This window comes from Xiphophorus couchianus, chromosome 16 (assembly GCF_001444195.1).
Source record: "Xiphophorus couchianus chromosome 16, X_couchianus-1.0, whole genome shotgun sequence".
In the NCBI taxonomy this organism is placed as follows: Eukaryota; Metazoa; Chordata; class Actinopteri; order Cyprinodontiformes; family Poeciliidae; genus Xiphophorus; species Xiphophorus couchianus.
This window is the reverse complement of record NC_040243.1, coordinates 13093671-13106770: the sequence shown is the minus strand read 5'-3', so window position 1 is coordinate 13106770 and position 13100 is coordinate 13093671. Positions and strand designations below refer to the sequence as shown.

The following is a 13100-nucleotide window of genomic DNA, read 5'->3' as shown; positions in this document are numbered from 1 at the left end:
TTTCAAATTACTGTCTTCTAGCCAACGTCCAATAAATAAAAATTTTCCATGATGACAAATTTCATTTATCCACGAAGCCTGACGAGTCAAAAAACAATCCCAGTTGGGGGCTGGTTTATCAAATAGCTTCCTACAGAGCTCCAATCTATTCCCCAGGCTGGAGAGCGCCCAAAACCCAGTGGAGGGGTTTAGGCTGAAGACCTGCTGTTTTGGGGGTAAATCGTAAAAGAATAGCCCCCTCAATGTCTGATACGTCCATTGATTCAGACCAAGAATTCATACAGGTCATTGTGCAAGAAAATGCTGTAATAAGAGAATAAACTGCGCTTTCCGGAGAGAGACGACTTCCAGCGGTGAGAGGACAAAGCCCTGTAAAATAGATACACTTCACCTGCAGATCGGAAAGCTCACCAGGGCGTCTAAAAGTGTGGATTTAAAAATAAAAACACAATAAAGCTGGGTTGTATACATAACTGATAACTTTAATGTTTTAAATGTTCATAGTGGCTTCTAGAAACTTGCTTTGGTAATTAAACAATTAGAAACTAACATCAAAACTTAGATTTCTTGCGTTTCCTTAGTTTTGCCTCGTTTCCTTTAGTTTTCTCTGTATTTTTACCAAAGCTCGCCATCATTTATAAGTATTTTTCTGTTGGCACATCCATATTTAAAATTTGCGCATGAAATACGCAGCAATCAGAAAAATTATTCACACCCAGAGTAAGAACGTGCCTTGCTTCAAGTTAAAAAGTGTCTCAACCCGCTGTGCTTTTGAAACCCTAGGACAACGTCAATGGGCGAAAAGCGAAACGGTTATCCACGGGAGAGCGGCGGGTCAGCATGTGTTGATGTGTGTGTGTGTCTGCATCTGTGAAGGTTGATCTGTCGAGACCCCCTACCTGGGCATCATGCTTCCTCCACTCCTGGGCGTGCTGCTGGTGCTGTTGCAGGGTGGCCCTGGCCTGCCTCTCCAGGCTGCTCGCCTCCCGCTGGTGCTCCTGGACCAGGTTGTCCTTTTCCGCGCTGTGTTGCTGCTGTAGCCGCGTCCTCTCCTGCTCGTGCTGTGCGTGCTGCTCAGCCATCTGATTGGACAAGCAGGCAAAAAGAGACTTCATCAGCCAACACATGCGCTCCAAACCTTGTCGTCATGACAACTTGTCCATGTACGTTTTTCTTTATCTTCATCGTCCCGTTTCCACCAACACTTTCATCCAACCAGAGTGCCGGGCTAATTAAGCAAGATTAGAAGGGACGTGGTAGAAAAAAATTTTTTTTAAAAGAAAGCGGAAAGTTTTTGTGCATCCTCACATCGCCAGACACGAAAACATAATGTGACGAGGGTTGGGGGTCTGCTCCCCACACCCCCAACCCTCAAACCTCCCACTGCTAATTGTAGGGACTGGCCCTTAATGTCCAAGTCTCTCCCTTGTGGCTGGTCTCATTCGTCTCATTCTGAGGTCGGCATATGAAAGGGTCGCCGGTTTCTGCTATGTAAGAAAGCTGGTAGGGGTTAGCCATCTGGTGGCAGTAACCACCATGCCCCATGCTATGCGCTTGACAGAATGTGAAAATCGGCTTAGGCGAAGAATATGATGATTATTATAATCCGAAAAAGTACGAAAGTTTGAGAGGAAGACGCTTAATGATTCTTGACAGTCCCTCTGTGACAGTTTCAATTTCAAAGTTTAAAAGATAATATTTGTGTGGATATTTAAAGTTTATCCACCTTGAGGGTGAAATCCAACATTCAAGAGAAAATATTTATGAAAATATTATAAATGGAATAAATGGAATAGTTTAAACATAAATATCCCAAACATTTAAGTCTGGTAAAAATTTCAATCCATAACATCACAGTGTCATAGAGGAAAATGCTTCTAATGGGACCAAAAGCTTTAATTTTTCAGGGTTTAATCATCCTGTCAGTTGAAGCAAGTCCGTTTTCTAGCTGAGCTGTAAGAGGAGTCACCTGCTGGGATGTGAAGGCCGGGCCGGTGAAGCTCCCAAGCCTTTCCCAGACTCTGTTCCCACTCCCCTGTGGTGGAGTGAGGGAGAAGCAACCCCCACATCGTCCTGCCGCTCTGGTCCAGCCTGAGCCCTGAAAGGACAGCAGGGGCCCGTGGCCCACTAGCCTCCCTGCTTTGAAGCTAATCCGCACACATTGTGCATGACGGCACCCTACCTGGCCAACCAGAGGAGCAAAGATCGACAGTCTCTGTGCCCGATGTCTGCTCTGTACATGGCACTGGCTGTGAACACCAAGCACTACTCAGAGTGGGCGATGAATGAGGAAATATCTCCAGGAAGCTGGATTCCAACTTTAAAAAGTAGGGATGGCCATATAAATGCTCATTTAGGCGTCCAAAGATTTATTCTTCTGGTTTTGCTGCACAACGACTGTCAGAGGTTTGCATTCAATCATCTCAAAATTCTTTGCCCAAAATTGACAACTTAATAATCTCAAACACACACAGCAAAAAAATATTGAGCTTCTGGAGTGGCCCAGAATTCAGCCCTGTAGAAAATGTGTGGACTTTTGCTGAAAAGGAAGAGTCTGTGCCAGCGTACTAATTTAAATGGATTCTACCATTTTTGGCAACAAGGACTAGAATATTCAGCCAGAACTACACTAGAAGTAGAAACTTGTGCACTCAATTCTTTCTTTTTTGAAATCACCCAAGTTGACTTGTAAATCATAATGTCAATCGACCAAAAAAAGAACAGTTAAGACAAACAGCTAAAAACCAAAAACATTCAACTCATTACCCCAAAAAGGATTTTTATGCATTTTAGATTACCATTTCAAAACTCTATACAAACATTCATAATAAATTAATGTCAGACATGTGTTGTTGGCAGTGTTAGCACATAATACCTGCAGGATCAGAAATGAAAGAAAAAAGAAAGACAGGGCAGTGGGTAGAAGTGCACAGTTCGAAGGGAAGTACAACACACAGAAGGAACAAAAGGATCTAAAAAATTATGGAAAAAACAGAAGGAAGAAAAAAAAGAAAATAAATCAGGACAAGAAAGGAAACAGATAAGGAGGAGGTAGGGCACAAAATGAAGGGAGGGAAAGAGGAAGACGTAAAGAAGAAATTACAAATGATGCAATAAATTAACAAATGCAGGACACCAAGAAGATACGAAGGATAGAAGGAAGAGAAGACAAAAAGAGGGATAGAAGTCATAGCAAAAGGAAGAGCGGAAGTAAAGAAAAGGAGCATTAAAGAGTGAGGACAAAATTAAAGACAAATGCTCATAAATACTCAAAGAAGAAAAGAAGGAAGGAGAACATTTAGACAAAAAACATGAAATTAAGTCTGGAAATGCAAACGTTTTTCCTTACTTATCGTGACACAAAAAAAGGTGAAATCCAATTCCGGACTCTTCCAGAAAACAGCGACCCAGCCATGATGAGTTCACATAAACTTCTGAATGGCACTCTAGTTTTGCCAAACGTCCTGAGAGAAAGGTCAATACTAAGAGGTTTATTCCTTCAAATAAAATAAACACTATTAAAACATATATTATGCTTCGGAATTTTTTAAATCCAAAACTGGCTTAAAAATGAAGAAATAACAATGAAGCTAAAATATGAAGATGATCTTTTTTATGGTGCTACTGGTAATGTTGATACTATAGAAAACCCAACAGATAAAATGTATCACCTCTACTAACAACCCATTCAGACATGAAACACCTCCAAATCCATGCAGAATATGCTGCCTCACAGAAATCATTAGATTTATGTTGGAGGAACTCTATCAAACAATCTTTATCAATTGACAGAGATTGATAGACTTCATAACATGGGTGTTCTGGATAACAGAAATGGGCAACATTGATATAATGTGAAATCAACAATTAGAGGAGAGAAGCAAACAGAGAGCATTCCCTAAAAGGAGCCTGGATGTGACATTACGCATGAGATGCATGCAGTACAGGATGCTGCGGTTCTTAAAGGGACCAGCGTGGCAGTTTTCTAGGAAACAGTGAGTCAGTTAGGGCACAATTTGGAGCTCCAGAGAATTATGTGGTCCAAATTGAGATTGGACAGTGAGGTAAAAGGGCTACTTCTGCTCTGAAGAGGACAGACAAGACTGGTCTCGAGTGGAAAAATGGCTGGAGCTAAATTCTGAAATGGAAAAAAGGCAACCGTCTTCTCTTCATTGTAGGGTTTTTGATGGACAGAGAGTTCCAGAGAGAGTGAATAGAGACATGCTCTGTCTACTTATATACTTATACGTCTATAAACTAGATTTCTTCTTCATTTAATGCGCTAGTCTGACACATGAAGAGTAAAGCTGTAAAGCATTTCCCTTAAGTGTTAAGCTCTCGACTCCAAACCAGCTATAAGACCGCTCTGAATTTAAGCTAGATCTAGAAACCGTGCCTGACAGCGTGGAGGGTCAGCTGGCCAACAGCTCCCCTCTGATCTATTTCTCCACTTGCAAGTATCACTAAAGCCGCCCTGGAGGGAATTTGCTTCTCCGAACGGACTCCAACACCATGACCCCTTCAATCTTGTGACACCAATCTTTCTAGAGCGGAAGCAACAACACACACATGCAGGCCTGAGAGACTGGGAGCTCACAAAGAAAGTGTCAAAAATTGAACATGAAATAGCATCCATAAATAATAAAACAGTCTTCCTGTCCATTCAAACGCATTTCCATTGACTGATGTGAAAAACCTCTCATCAGACAGCTAAATCAATCGTCTGTGTTTTTATCTTATAGAGAAAAGCGTTCCAGATCACCACGTTTTGGCCATCCCAGCTTCACCTCCTCAGCAGACGATGATCATCATATAAATACAACTTGAAAATCATTACTTTGTTGCAGCAAATCAGAGTTTGGGGGAAACAATATTTACTTGTAGGCAACTTAACCTGCATTGTTTGATATCAGTTAAAATATGTTTATTTTCCACCAACTCTCCAGTGTTAAAAGATTATTGTTTTCTTCTTTTTCTAAGAAATGGTTAACGCAATTCAACACAGCTGTTCAGCCGTGGTGCATGTTAGTAAGGAAATGGTTTCCCCTCTCCTTGGAAGTAACACTGGCCTCATACCCCTTCATTCACATCAATCTACCGCAAATTACACGCAGCGTAAACTCCATCTAGCCAAAAAATGAGTTAGCATGCTTATTAACGCACAGGTTTGGTGCCAGTTTGGTGCTTGGGAAGCAATCACGCTCTGGATACGGAAGGGAAATGGAGACGTTACAGCAGTTAATGGCGCACCCTTATGGTGTGTCACATGTACATGTCAACATGGGGCAATGCAAGCCCATTATTATTGTTTCTTTTTAAACTTAACAATAATTGTGTTATGGAATGAGACAAGCAAATTCAAATGCAGCACTCTGTGCCGTTTATTGCAATTGCATAATCTCACATTCAAAAATTGAAACTTTAATTTGAGTCCATTTATTTAGTAATGAGAAAAAAACATGCAACAATTAACATTTTTCATGACAATGTAATAAAGGTGATTACTGAATCAGATGAACCGTTCCCATGTTAATTTGACACATTAACAAGCTGAAAAATCAAATGTTCTGGCAGAGATCTTCAGAATTTTAAAGTAAACTCTAATGGCATCTTTAAGAGTTCATGATGCTATCATCATTAGGGGCCGTTAGGAGAGATACAGGCCCACAGCATCACAGATCTTCCACTGTACTCAACAGCACACGTGGGGTTATTTTCCACACTTTTATTCTCTGTTTCACATCAAACCAGCCAGAACTATTTGTCTAATAAAAAAAATCTCTATTTGTGCTTCTATTTTTGTTTTGTTTTTCTTATTTCCCCTACCATCCCCTGCACTGAATGTGGAGGCAAGACAAACTCTAATCCTTATCCAGACATGTTCGTCAAGCCCCAATTTTTTCTGGCATTTTCAGCATGTACGTGAAAATGTCAAATCAGTCTCAAGTGTTCTTCATGGCTTAAATAATTAATTCAGCTCTGTGAAATAACATTCAATCCTATGGTTTAATTAAATATAATGTTTCTCCATCAGCCAGTGTGTTTTAAAATGTTATCTTGACTCTAAACTGAAAACGACCCAAAGAGATAAAATGACAAATGAACCATGCAGCCCGCATTAGTGTTCAAAAGGCCATGATAAAAATATTTTTTGGGTTGGAATCAAAGAGTAATGTAAAGCGTGTCCTTTAACATGAGAAATATCCGGCAGAACAGATAGGAAAGAGCAAAGTATTCCTAATAGATGTCAGCTCTGACGGGCTAAGCTTTCACTCACAACACGTTACTATTTGGAACAAAAGCAGGAAGAACACAGAGTTCCAGCCTCATACAAACCTGCTGCTCATATTTCTGTCTCAGTGCATCAAGCTGTAGAGAGAACTCCTTGGCCTGGCTCTCCCTTAGGGTTTTGGAGCGGATCAAGTCCTCCTCTACCTTCTCCATCTGGTGGTGAAACAAGAAGAAACAACAAGATGACAAACTTCAAGATTTTTTAAACCTGTGAGGATGAAATCCTCTACAATTCACAATATTGCAAAACATGTGACATTCACTTTGACTAATATGTAGCAGAGTTAAATAACATTTAAGTTCATTAATATTCATAAATTGCTTAATCTCATAACTCCATAAAAAATCTATGTGAATATTGAATCCTAACATTTCCTTATCCAGTCTGCATGTCACTCAAAAGATGAAGTTCTAAATCTTATTTCTTCAGACGTACTGAGAAAAAATGAAAAAAATTTTTTTTATAAAATGTCAACAACTAATCAACAACAGAATCAAGAATCTTAGTTATTGTTTTCTCAACTTGATTTAACACAAAAGAAACAAAAAAACTTAAAGATTAATAAAGAAAAACAAACTTGAACTAATTTGTACACCTATTATAAAATAGGGATGTTTTTAATAGAAAATATTCAGAAGACTACTATCTAAACAAATTAACAAGCTAAAAACGGCCAGGAGTCTCGATTTGGATCTAGCTAAACCTGCTGAGGAAGTTGTCAGGTTATTCTGAAGTTGAAAATCTTCAGAATGTTTCTGAAGCCTGAAAGCATTTTCTTTCCTAAATGTACCCTTAAAGTTTAAAGTTGGATATAAGAACTAGAATTAGGTCACAGAATCTCTCTTTTCAGTAACTGAGAAAATCAGCAAGCCTCTGATAGTTTTTAGGTTTCTATGCTTGGTGTTGTATTTTTGTTTAAAACTGTTTTTACTCAGTTTTAGATAACTGCTAGTGATTATTGATTCTATTGGTTCTGTTTATATGAAAACATATAAAGTTTTAATATGTTTAAATAAAAAAGGCGGCTCTGAAGACTTAAAACATCTTGTTACTTAGAACCATATAAGCTAATAATAGATCCTAGATTTTTAAAGCTTATTCCTTTTTAAAGTTTCGATAGTAATATTTAGATATGATTTTCATTTTCAATTTATTAAATTTTCACCTTTTTCTATAAAGTTAAGATTTGTTTCTGTTTTCTTAATCTTTTTTTCTATTTTTTAAGATATTAGCTAACTGTAGATCAGATTCATAATTTCACTGAGGTTCTCCATCAATCTGTACATCTTTTCAGTGAAATATTATTTTTTGCACTGTTTCTCAATGAATTCTAAATCATACTTCTTTCTAAAATGTAATAGTAATGTAGTATGTAGTAGTAAGGTTAAATGTTAAGGAGTAATCAGAGTGATTTATGAATAGTAATCTAGTTAAATGCAGTTTAATCCTGCTACAAATAATATTAACATATTCATTCAATGTGAAACAAATATAAGCTAATCCAAATATACTGTCAGATTGCAATCTTTGTGTATGAGGAGATATTAAACACAATCATCTCCTTTTTTCTTACCGTCCTCACAGCCAACTATTTTCGTTCTTTGTACAAGTGATGAAAAATAAAAACAGAAGCTGTAATTTACAGAAACATCTCAACGGTGCTGCTTGTAAGACCAACGAAATCCTGAATGTGTTCTTTATTAATCTGTTTAGAATCCTAAAACCTCTTTGAACTCTCCACGCAACACAGATTTCATTCTATACAGCAATGCTGCTGCTTCTTCTTCTTTTCAAACCAAAATAGGGCAGGATCTTCGCTTTAACTGCAGTCTGAATGGAAGAAGCTGATTTTTTTAAATAGAGAAAGAAAGGAGTGACGCAGATAATCCATTTAGATATCACACCATCTGTAAAAAGAGAAACGGCGAAAGACGATGAAAGGAATGACGAGAGGATGAGAAAATAGTAAAAAACTTCTTTTGAAGTACTTTCCACAACATTAAAGCCTTAGCAGGAAGATGCACAAGCAGGGAGGGGAGGCGGAAGAGGAGGAAAGAGCGAAAGGGGGAGAGAAGATGACAGGGATGCAGAGGAGACTGCTCTACGCTCCCACGGCTTTGATGTGGGCTGAGGATAAAGTCAGATTGAAGATCGGGATGCCAGGGGCTCAATGGGAAAAGAAGGAGCAAGCGTGAGGATGGAAGGATGAGAGCAGCAGAAGCAGGAGGAAGAAGGAAAAGTACTGCATTCAAGAGGAGAGGAAACCAAGACTCCCAGTTCAAATATTTAAAAATACTCATGTTGAGGCAATCCTATTGGGGAAAAAAAACTCCATCCAATAATATTTGTACCTAAAGTGGGGCAGGATTTTACAAAATAAGAGGAAAATAAAAGATGACATAATTAATTTCTTTAAATTAAGTCTCGGGGAAACAAAGGTTGTTTCATGTGCCAAGAAATTTCCGAGCATAAACTCGACTCCCACACAGTCTCTCATATTCCTACGCCCAGAGTGCCCCCAAACGCAACGATTAAGTGAAAAACTTCCCTAATCGGCAACTAAAACTTGCAAATCTCTTTAACACGGAACATTTAAAACATTTAGGACCGCACAAGAAATAGCGCGACTTGTTCAACAACAAGAACAACAAAAAAATGCCTATAGCAGTAGACAGCATCAGCAGTTGTACACTGAGTGCATATTGATTGGGAAACTTTTCCAATAAACAGCAGCCCACGCAACACCGACCTCTGATGGGAAGGCATCAGCCTGACTAATTAGCGTAACTGCTTATTGTGCGTGGTCCATTCCCTACTGGAACCCGAACACCCGGTGTCCTGCCCACTTCCAACCTGGGAGGTCATTAAGTGTTAGTGGAAAAATTCAAGTTTAATGAGAAGAATTTTATTTGATTTTATTTGTACAAGTTCACCAAACAAGAGCGAATGGCCCGAGGGTGATTATGTTTTGGCTCTTACATATAGATTGTTTGAGCGTAAAGCAGTTAAAAGGTGAAGAGAGTTTAATGATTTTACTGCAGAAATTTTTTTATATATAAACGCACAGAATGAAATAATTAAGCCAAAAAGAAGACTAAAAAAAATTCACTGGCTCAACTAGTGATGATGTGTGAAAACCCTTAAAATATATTCCGTTTTTATTGTATTAGCAATCCTAAAATTCCTAATCAGGTTAATTGCACGGTTTGTTCATTTTAATCAAAAACCATGTGGTTTTAACAAGCAGTGGGCTCAATTCAAAAACTGTTTTGGCAGCTAAATTATTGAATAATTATTGAATAATAATGAATAAGCTCTTCCATGTGAGCTCAGCAACAAAGACATACACACACACATACTGTATATTTATATATGCATATATACTGTATATACATACAGTATATATATAGTAAGATTGGTGACGTTAACTTTGGGGACGTCTGTGTTTGCTGCTGTTTGATGATGTTTTATACTGAGATGATATTTTAGGCTTGAATAGGTTAAAACAGGCGTTTTTCCACAATTTGCACAGAACAATAGTCTTTTCCTGCATCCAATCAGATTGGATTTTGAAGCAAAAATGAATCCCCTGTGGGAAAAGAGAAGCAGCTTTGTTGTCCATCTCTGTTGTCACGTGTGCGTCAGATTTATCGGCATATCAGAAACAAGTGAATACAAATGTTCTGCTCTGAACTTTTATATACAAAAAAAAGCAATTAATTTCATAAAAAATTTCTACGTAATTAATTAATCAAACTTAATGAATTTATTTTCATTCTTAAATCCAGAGATTAAGAAAATCTAAGTTTCCACAACCATTGATATCTTTCTGCATGCGTTTTAATGTGTTAAATGCTGTTTTGGCCTACTGGGCAGTACTTAGTTTCCTAAAGAGAGAAGAAAAGTGCTCTCTAGATTTTCCAAAGATTTGGGTTCTGTCATAGTGTGTCCTCTTCTCAACTCACCTCACTTACTTTCAATCCGAGTTGGTATGAGGATTGATTCAGCCACAAAGGTTAATTTTCTGTGTTACGATTTTTAGGTTTACTCTGTGCTTTTGATTACTCTTCTGGCAAAAGACCAACAGTTCATTATGCAATGCACATACTGTGACTGTTTCTGCTTATAAAACAGAAACAGTCCCACATCCTGCACTGTAAGCGGTTGATTTCCCATGTATTCATCCTTCGTTGTTCCAAACATTCCTGGCGAAAAGCCCACACCTAATCACATCTGAACAAATCCGAGTTATATTCGAGGGTGAGGATTATATTTATGTGTCCGACCTGGAGTTTCATGTCAGTGTAGACCTTCTCAGAGCTGAGCTCCACCTGCTTCTTGAACTGCTCCAGTGCCAAATCGGCCTGCTGGATCTGCTGTCTTTGGCTCTGTTTCGCCCTGTCCAGCTGGCTCTCCATCTCTCTTCAAAGCAAGCACAAGAACAAAGGAATGAATACACTTCACCCAGGCAAAGAATATCAGCTGCAGAAAAGAGGAGAGAGAAATGGTAAACTGAAGAATAGGCCGACTCCAGATCTCAAAAGTGTACAATCAATTATCATACATTTGAATGTGTTCCAATCGGCTGTTGTCTTTGCAGAGGGTAGCATCCACTTCTCATGTTAAGGAACTCTGAAAAAAACCTTAATTATGCAGTTAAATATGTAGAACGGGAGATTATTATTAATTTTTGATGGGCAATATAGTAATTAAATGTGTTAATATAAAACATCAAAGTGATGCGTTTTAGGAAATTTAGAGGCCATGATCACACTAAACATACACTGACTTTTTAGGTTTTTATGATAAGCTTTTACATAACATTCTGAAGAGGAAATCTCTTATCTAAACATAATCCCAATTACTGGCTCAACCTGCTTCCACTTCAGTACTTAGTCAATCCTGTTTAGGAAAACAGTCTATCATGACTCCCCTCTATCGTCTGGCATCGGGGAGAAATCTTACAGTCCATTTAGAACATAAAATCCTGAAGTTTCTTTCTTCTGTAAAGAGGAAAATGTTTTAATAATTTGTTTTCTCTAATAGAAATCTGAAAAGTGCTTCTGCATTAAACCCATTTGAGTCAACGCTCTGTAAAACCACCTGATGTTGAGTTTACAGCGGCAAGTCTTTTTGGAGCCCGTCTCCACCAGCTTTACACATCTAAAGACTGAAAATTGATATGATTTACCAAACTGGTGGAACTGAATTTAATTTAGTGGTGTCAAAATAAAAATTTCAAAGCTAAAAAGTCAAATTCCTTGTTGCACACAATCTTAACTGTAAATTTTCTTTATTTACATTATTTGTTTAATTTGAAGTTTTACATAAATTCAATGTAAACTTAACAGGCAATAAATGGATTCTAAATTATCTTACAATTCTGCGCTATAAATTTGTGTGTGTCCTCCATGCTGGTTCGTGATCATGGCTGCCAAATGTCAGGTCACAGAGGAGCAAGTAGAAGAGGATTGACAGGCATACTGAGGGGGACAGCACCGTACCAAGACCTGTCAGAGTGCAGCCAGCATGCCCAGCCTCGACATCATATACAGAAGCAACTGAACAGCTGTCAAGCTTAACAACACAGGAGTGTGTGTGTGGAGGACAGGGCGGATGTCGAGGCGGATGGATGACAGAGGTAGATATGAAGGTTGAAGGTAGATATGAAGGGGTTTATTTCTGTATCCATTCAAACAAACCCACCCTCCCTCCCACCACGGGTCGCGCAAGGCGAGTTTTTACTCTACCCCAGCTGACATCGGGGCAAATGGCAGAGTGCACCCTTGACTGATCAGTCAGTCACAGAGCTGAAATACTCACATCTAGACCTATAGGCAATTCCAGCCCTTCAATTAACCTAAATTTCTTCAAATATTGAACCTTTCTGCTGTGCTCCCAAAGTGCGGCTCCTTGCAAATTCATGCAAAGTGAAATGCATCAAATTAATGGTGGCGAAACATTTTTAGAAACCTGTAATCAACACGAACATCAAACAGTTTATGACTGTCACACATAAAGTGCAGGGTGAACTTGTGCATTCAGTCACACTTGGACAGTAAAAAAAAACACATCTACTGGATCATGCATGTCAGAAAATTATGCGTGGCCGATTAATTGGCCTACTTTGTATTTGAGATGTCCGCCACACCACTCCTGGAAAAACTTGCAAGCAAGCCTATTCAATCCAGTTTTACTAAAATAAAGCAACAGATATGATGCACGACCGGCTCCCTGGAGTTACAATCCTACAGATCCTCATTCTGATGCAAAAATATGTCAGCGTTACAGATAACACTGCATGACCAGTTTTGCATTCTTCCTTGTCTTTGTTTCATAGTGTGAAATAAAGAACAGGACCTAACATATGCTGGTTGTGTGTCGGTGCACTTTCTTCCCTATTCTTGTAAGTGAGGGCTCTAAAAAGGTGTGGATAATTATTCCCCCCTGGACAGTTGAACAACCGGGGAAGGAATCCTGACCAGTGGGGGATCCATTTAAACCCTTTAGAAGAACAGCTATTACAAAGGCAGGGTACGAAATTTCAAGTGTGTGTGTGTATTTTCATGGAATGTGTAAGGTACAGAGTGTATTCATATCCCTTAAATTTGTTCACTTTTTCAACATGTTATTGGGTTTTTAAATAATTTGTAATATATCAACAAAACGTAAATCAGAATCATAAAGTGAAAGGAAAATGTTAGACGGTTTTAACTTTTTTTCCCACTGTATGGAATCCAGTGCAAGGAATTCCAAACCTGATTGATTTAGAAAATTCAAAATTCCTCATGTGTGGTGGAGAAGTAAC

At 38.5% G+C, this 13100-nt stretch overlaps 1 protein-coding gene across 9 annotated transcripts in view; it reads right to left on the bottom strand.

Annotated features, from left to right (window-relative positions):
• cep112 (centrosomal protein 112) overlaps positions 1–13100 on the bottom strand; it is a 137449-nt gene that overhangs the window by 75138 nt on the left and 49211 nt on the right. For all 9 annotated transcript variants that reach the window (XR_003598669.1, XR_003598668.1, XR_003598670.1 and 6 more), the window contains 3 exons: positions 10579–10714; positions 6337–6444; positions 900–1082 (listed from right to left, as the gene is read on the bottom strand). Coding sequence is in view for 6 of the 9 variants with exons in the window: in XM_028042060.1 (XP_027897861.1) it covers positions 900–1082; positions 6337–6444; positions 10579–10714 (427 nt within the window). In the remaining 3 variants the exon portion in view is untranslated. The remainder of the gene's footprint in view (positions 1–899; positions 1083–6336; positions 6445–10578; positions 10715–13100) is intronic.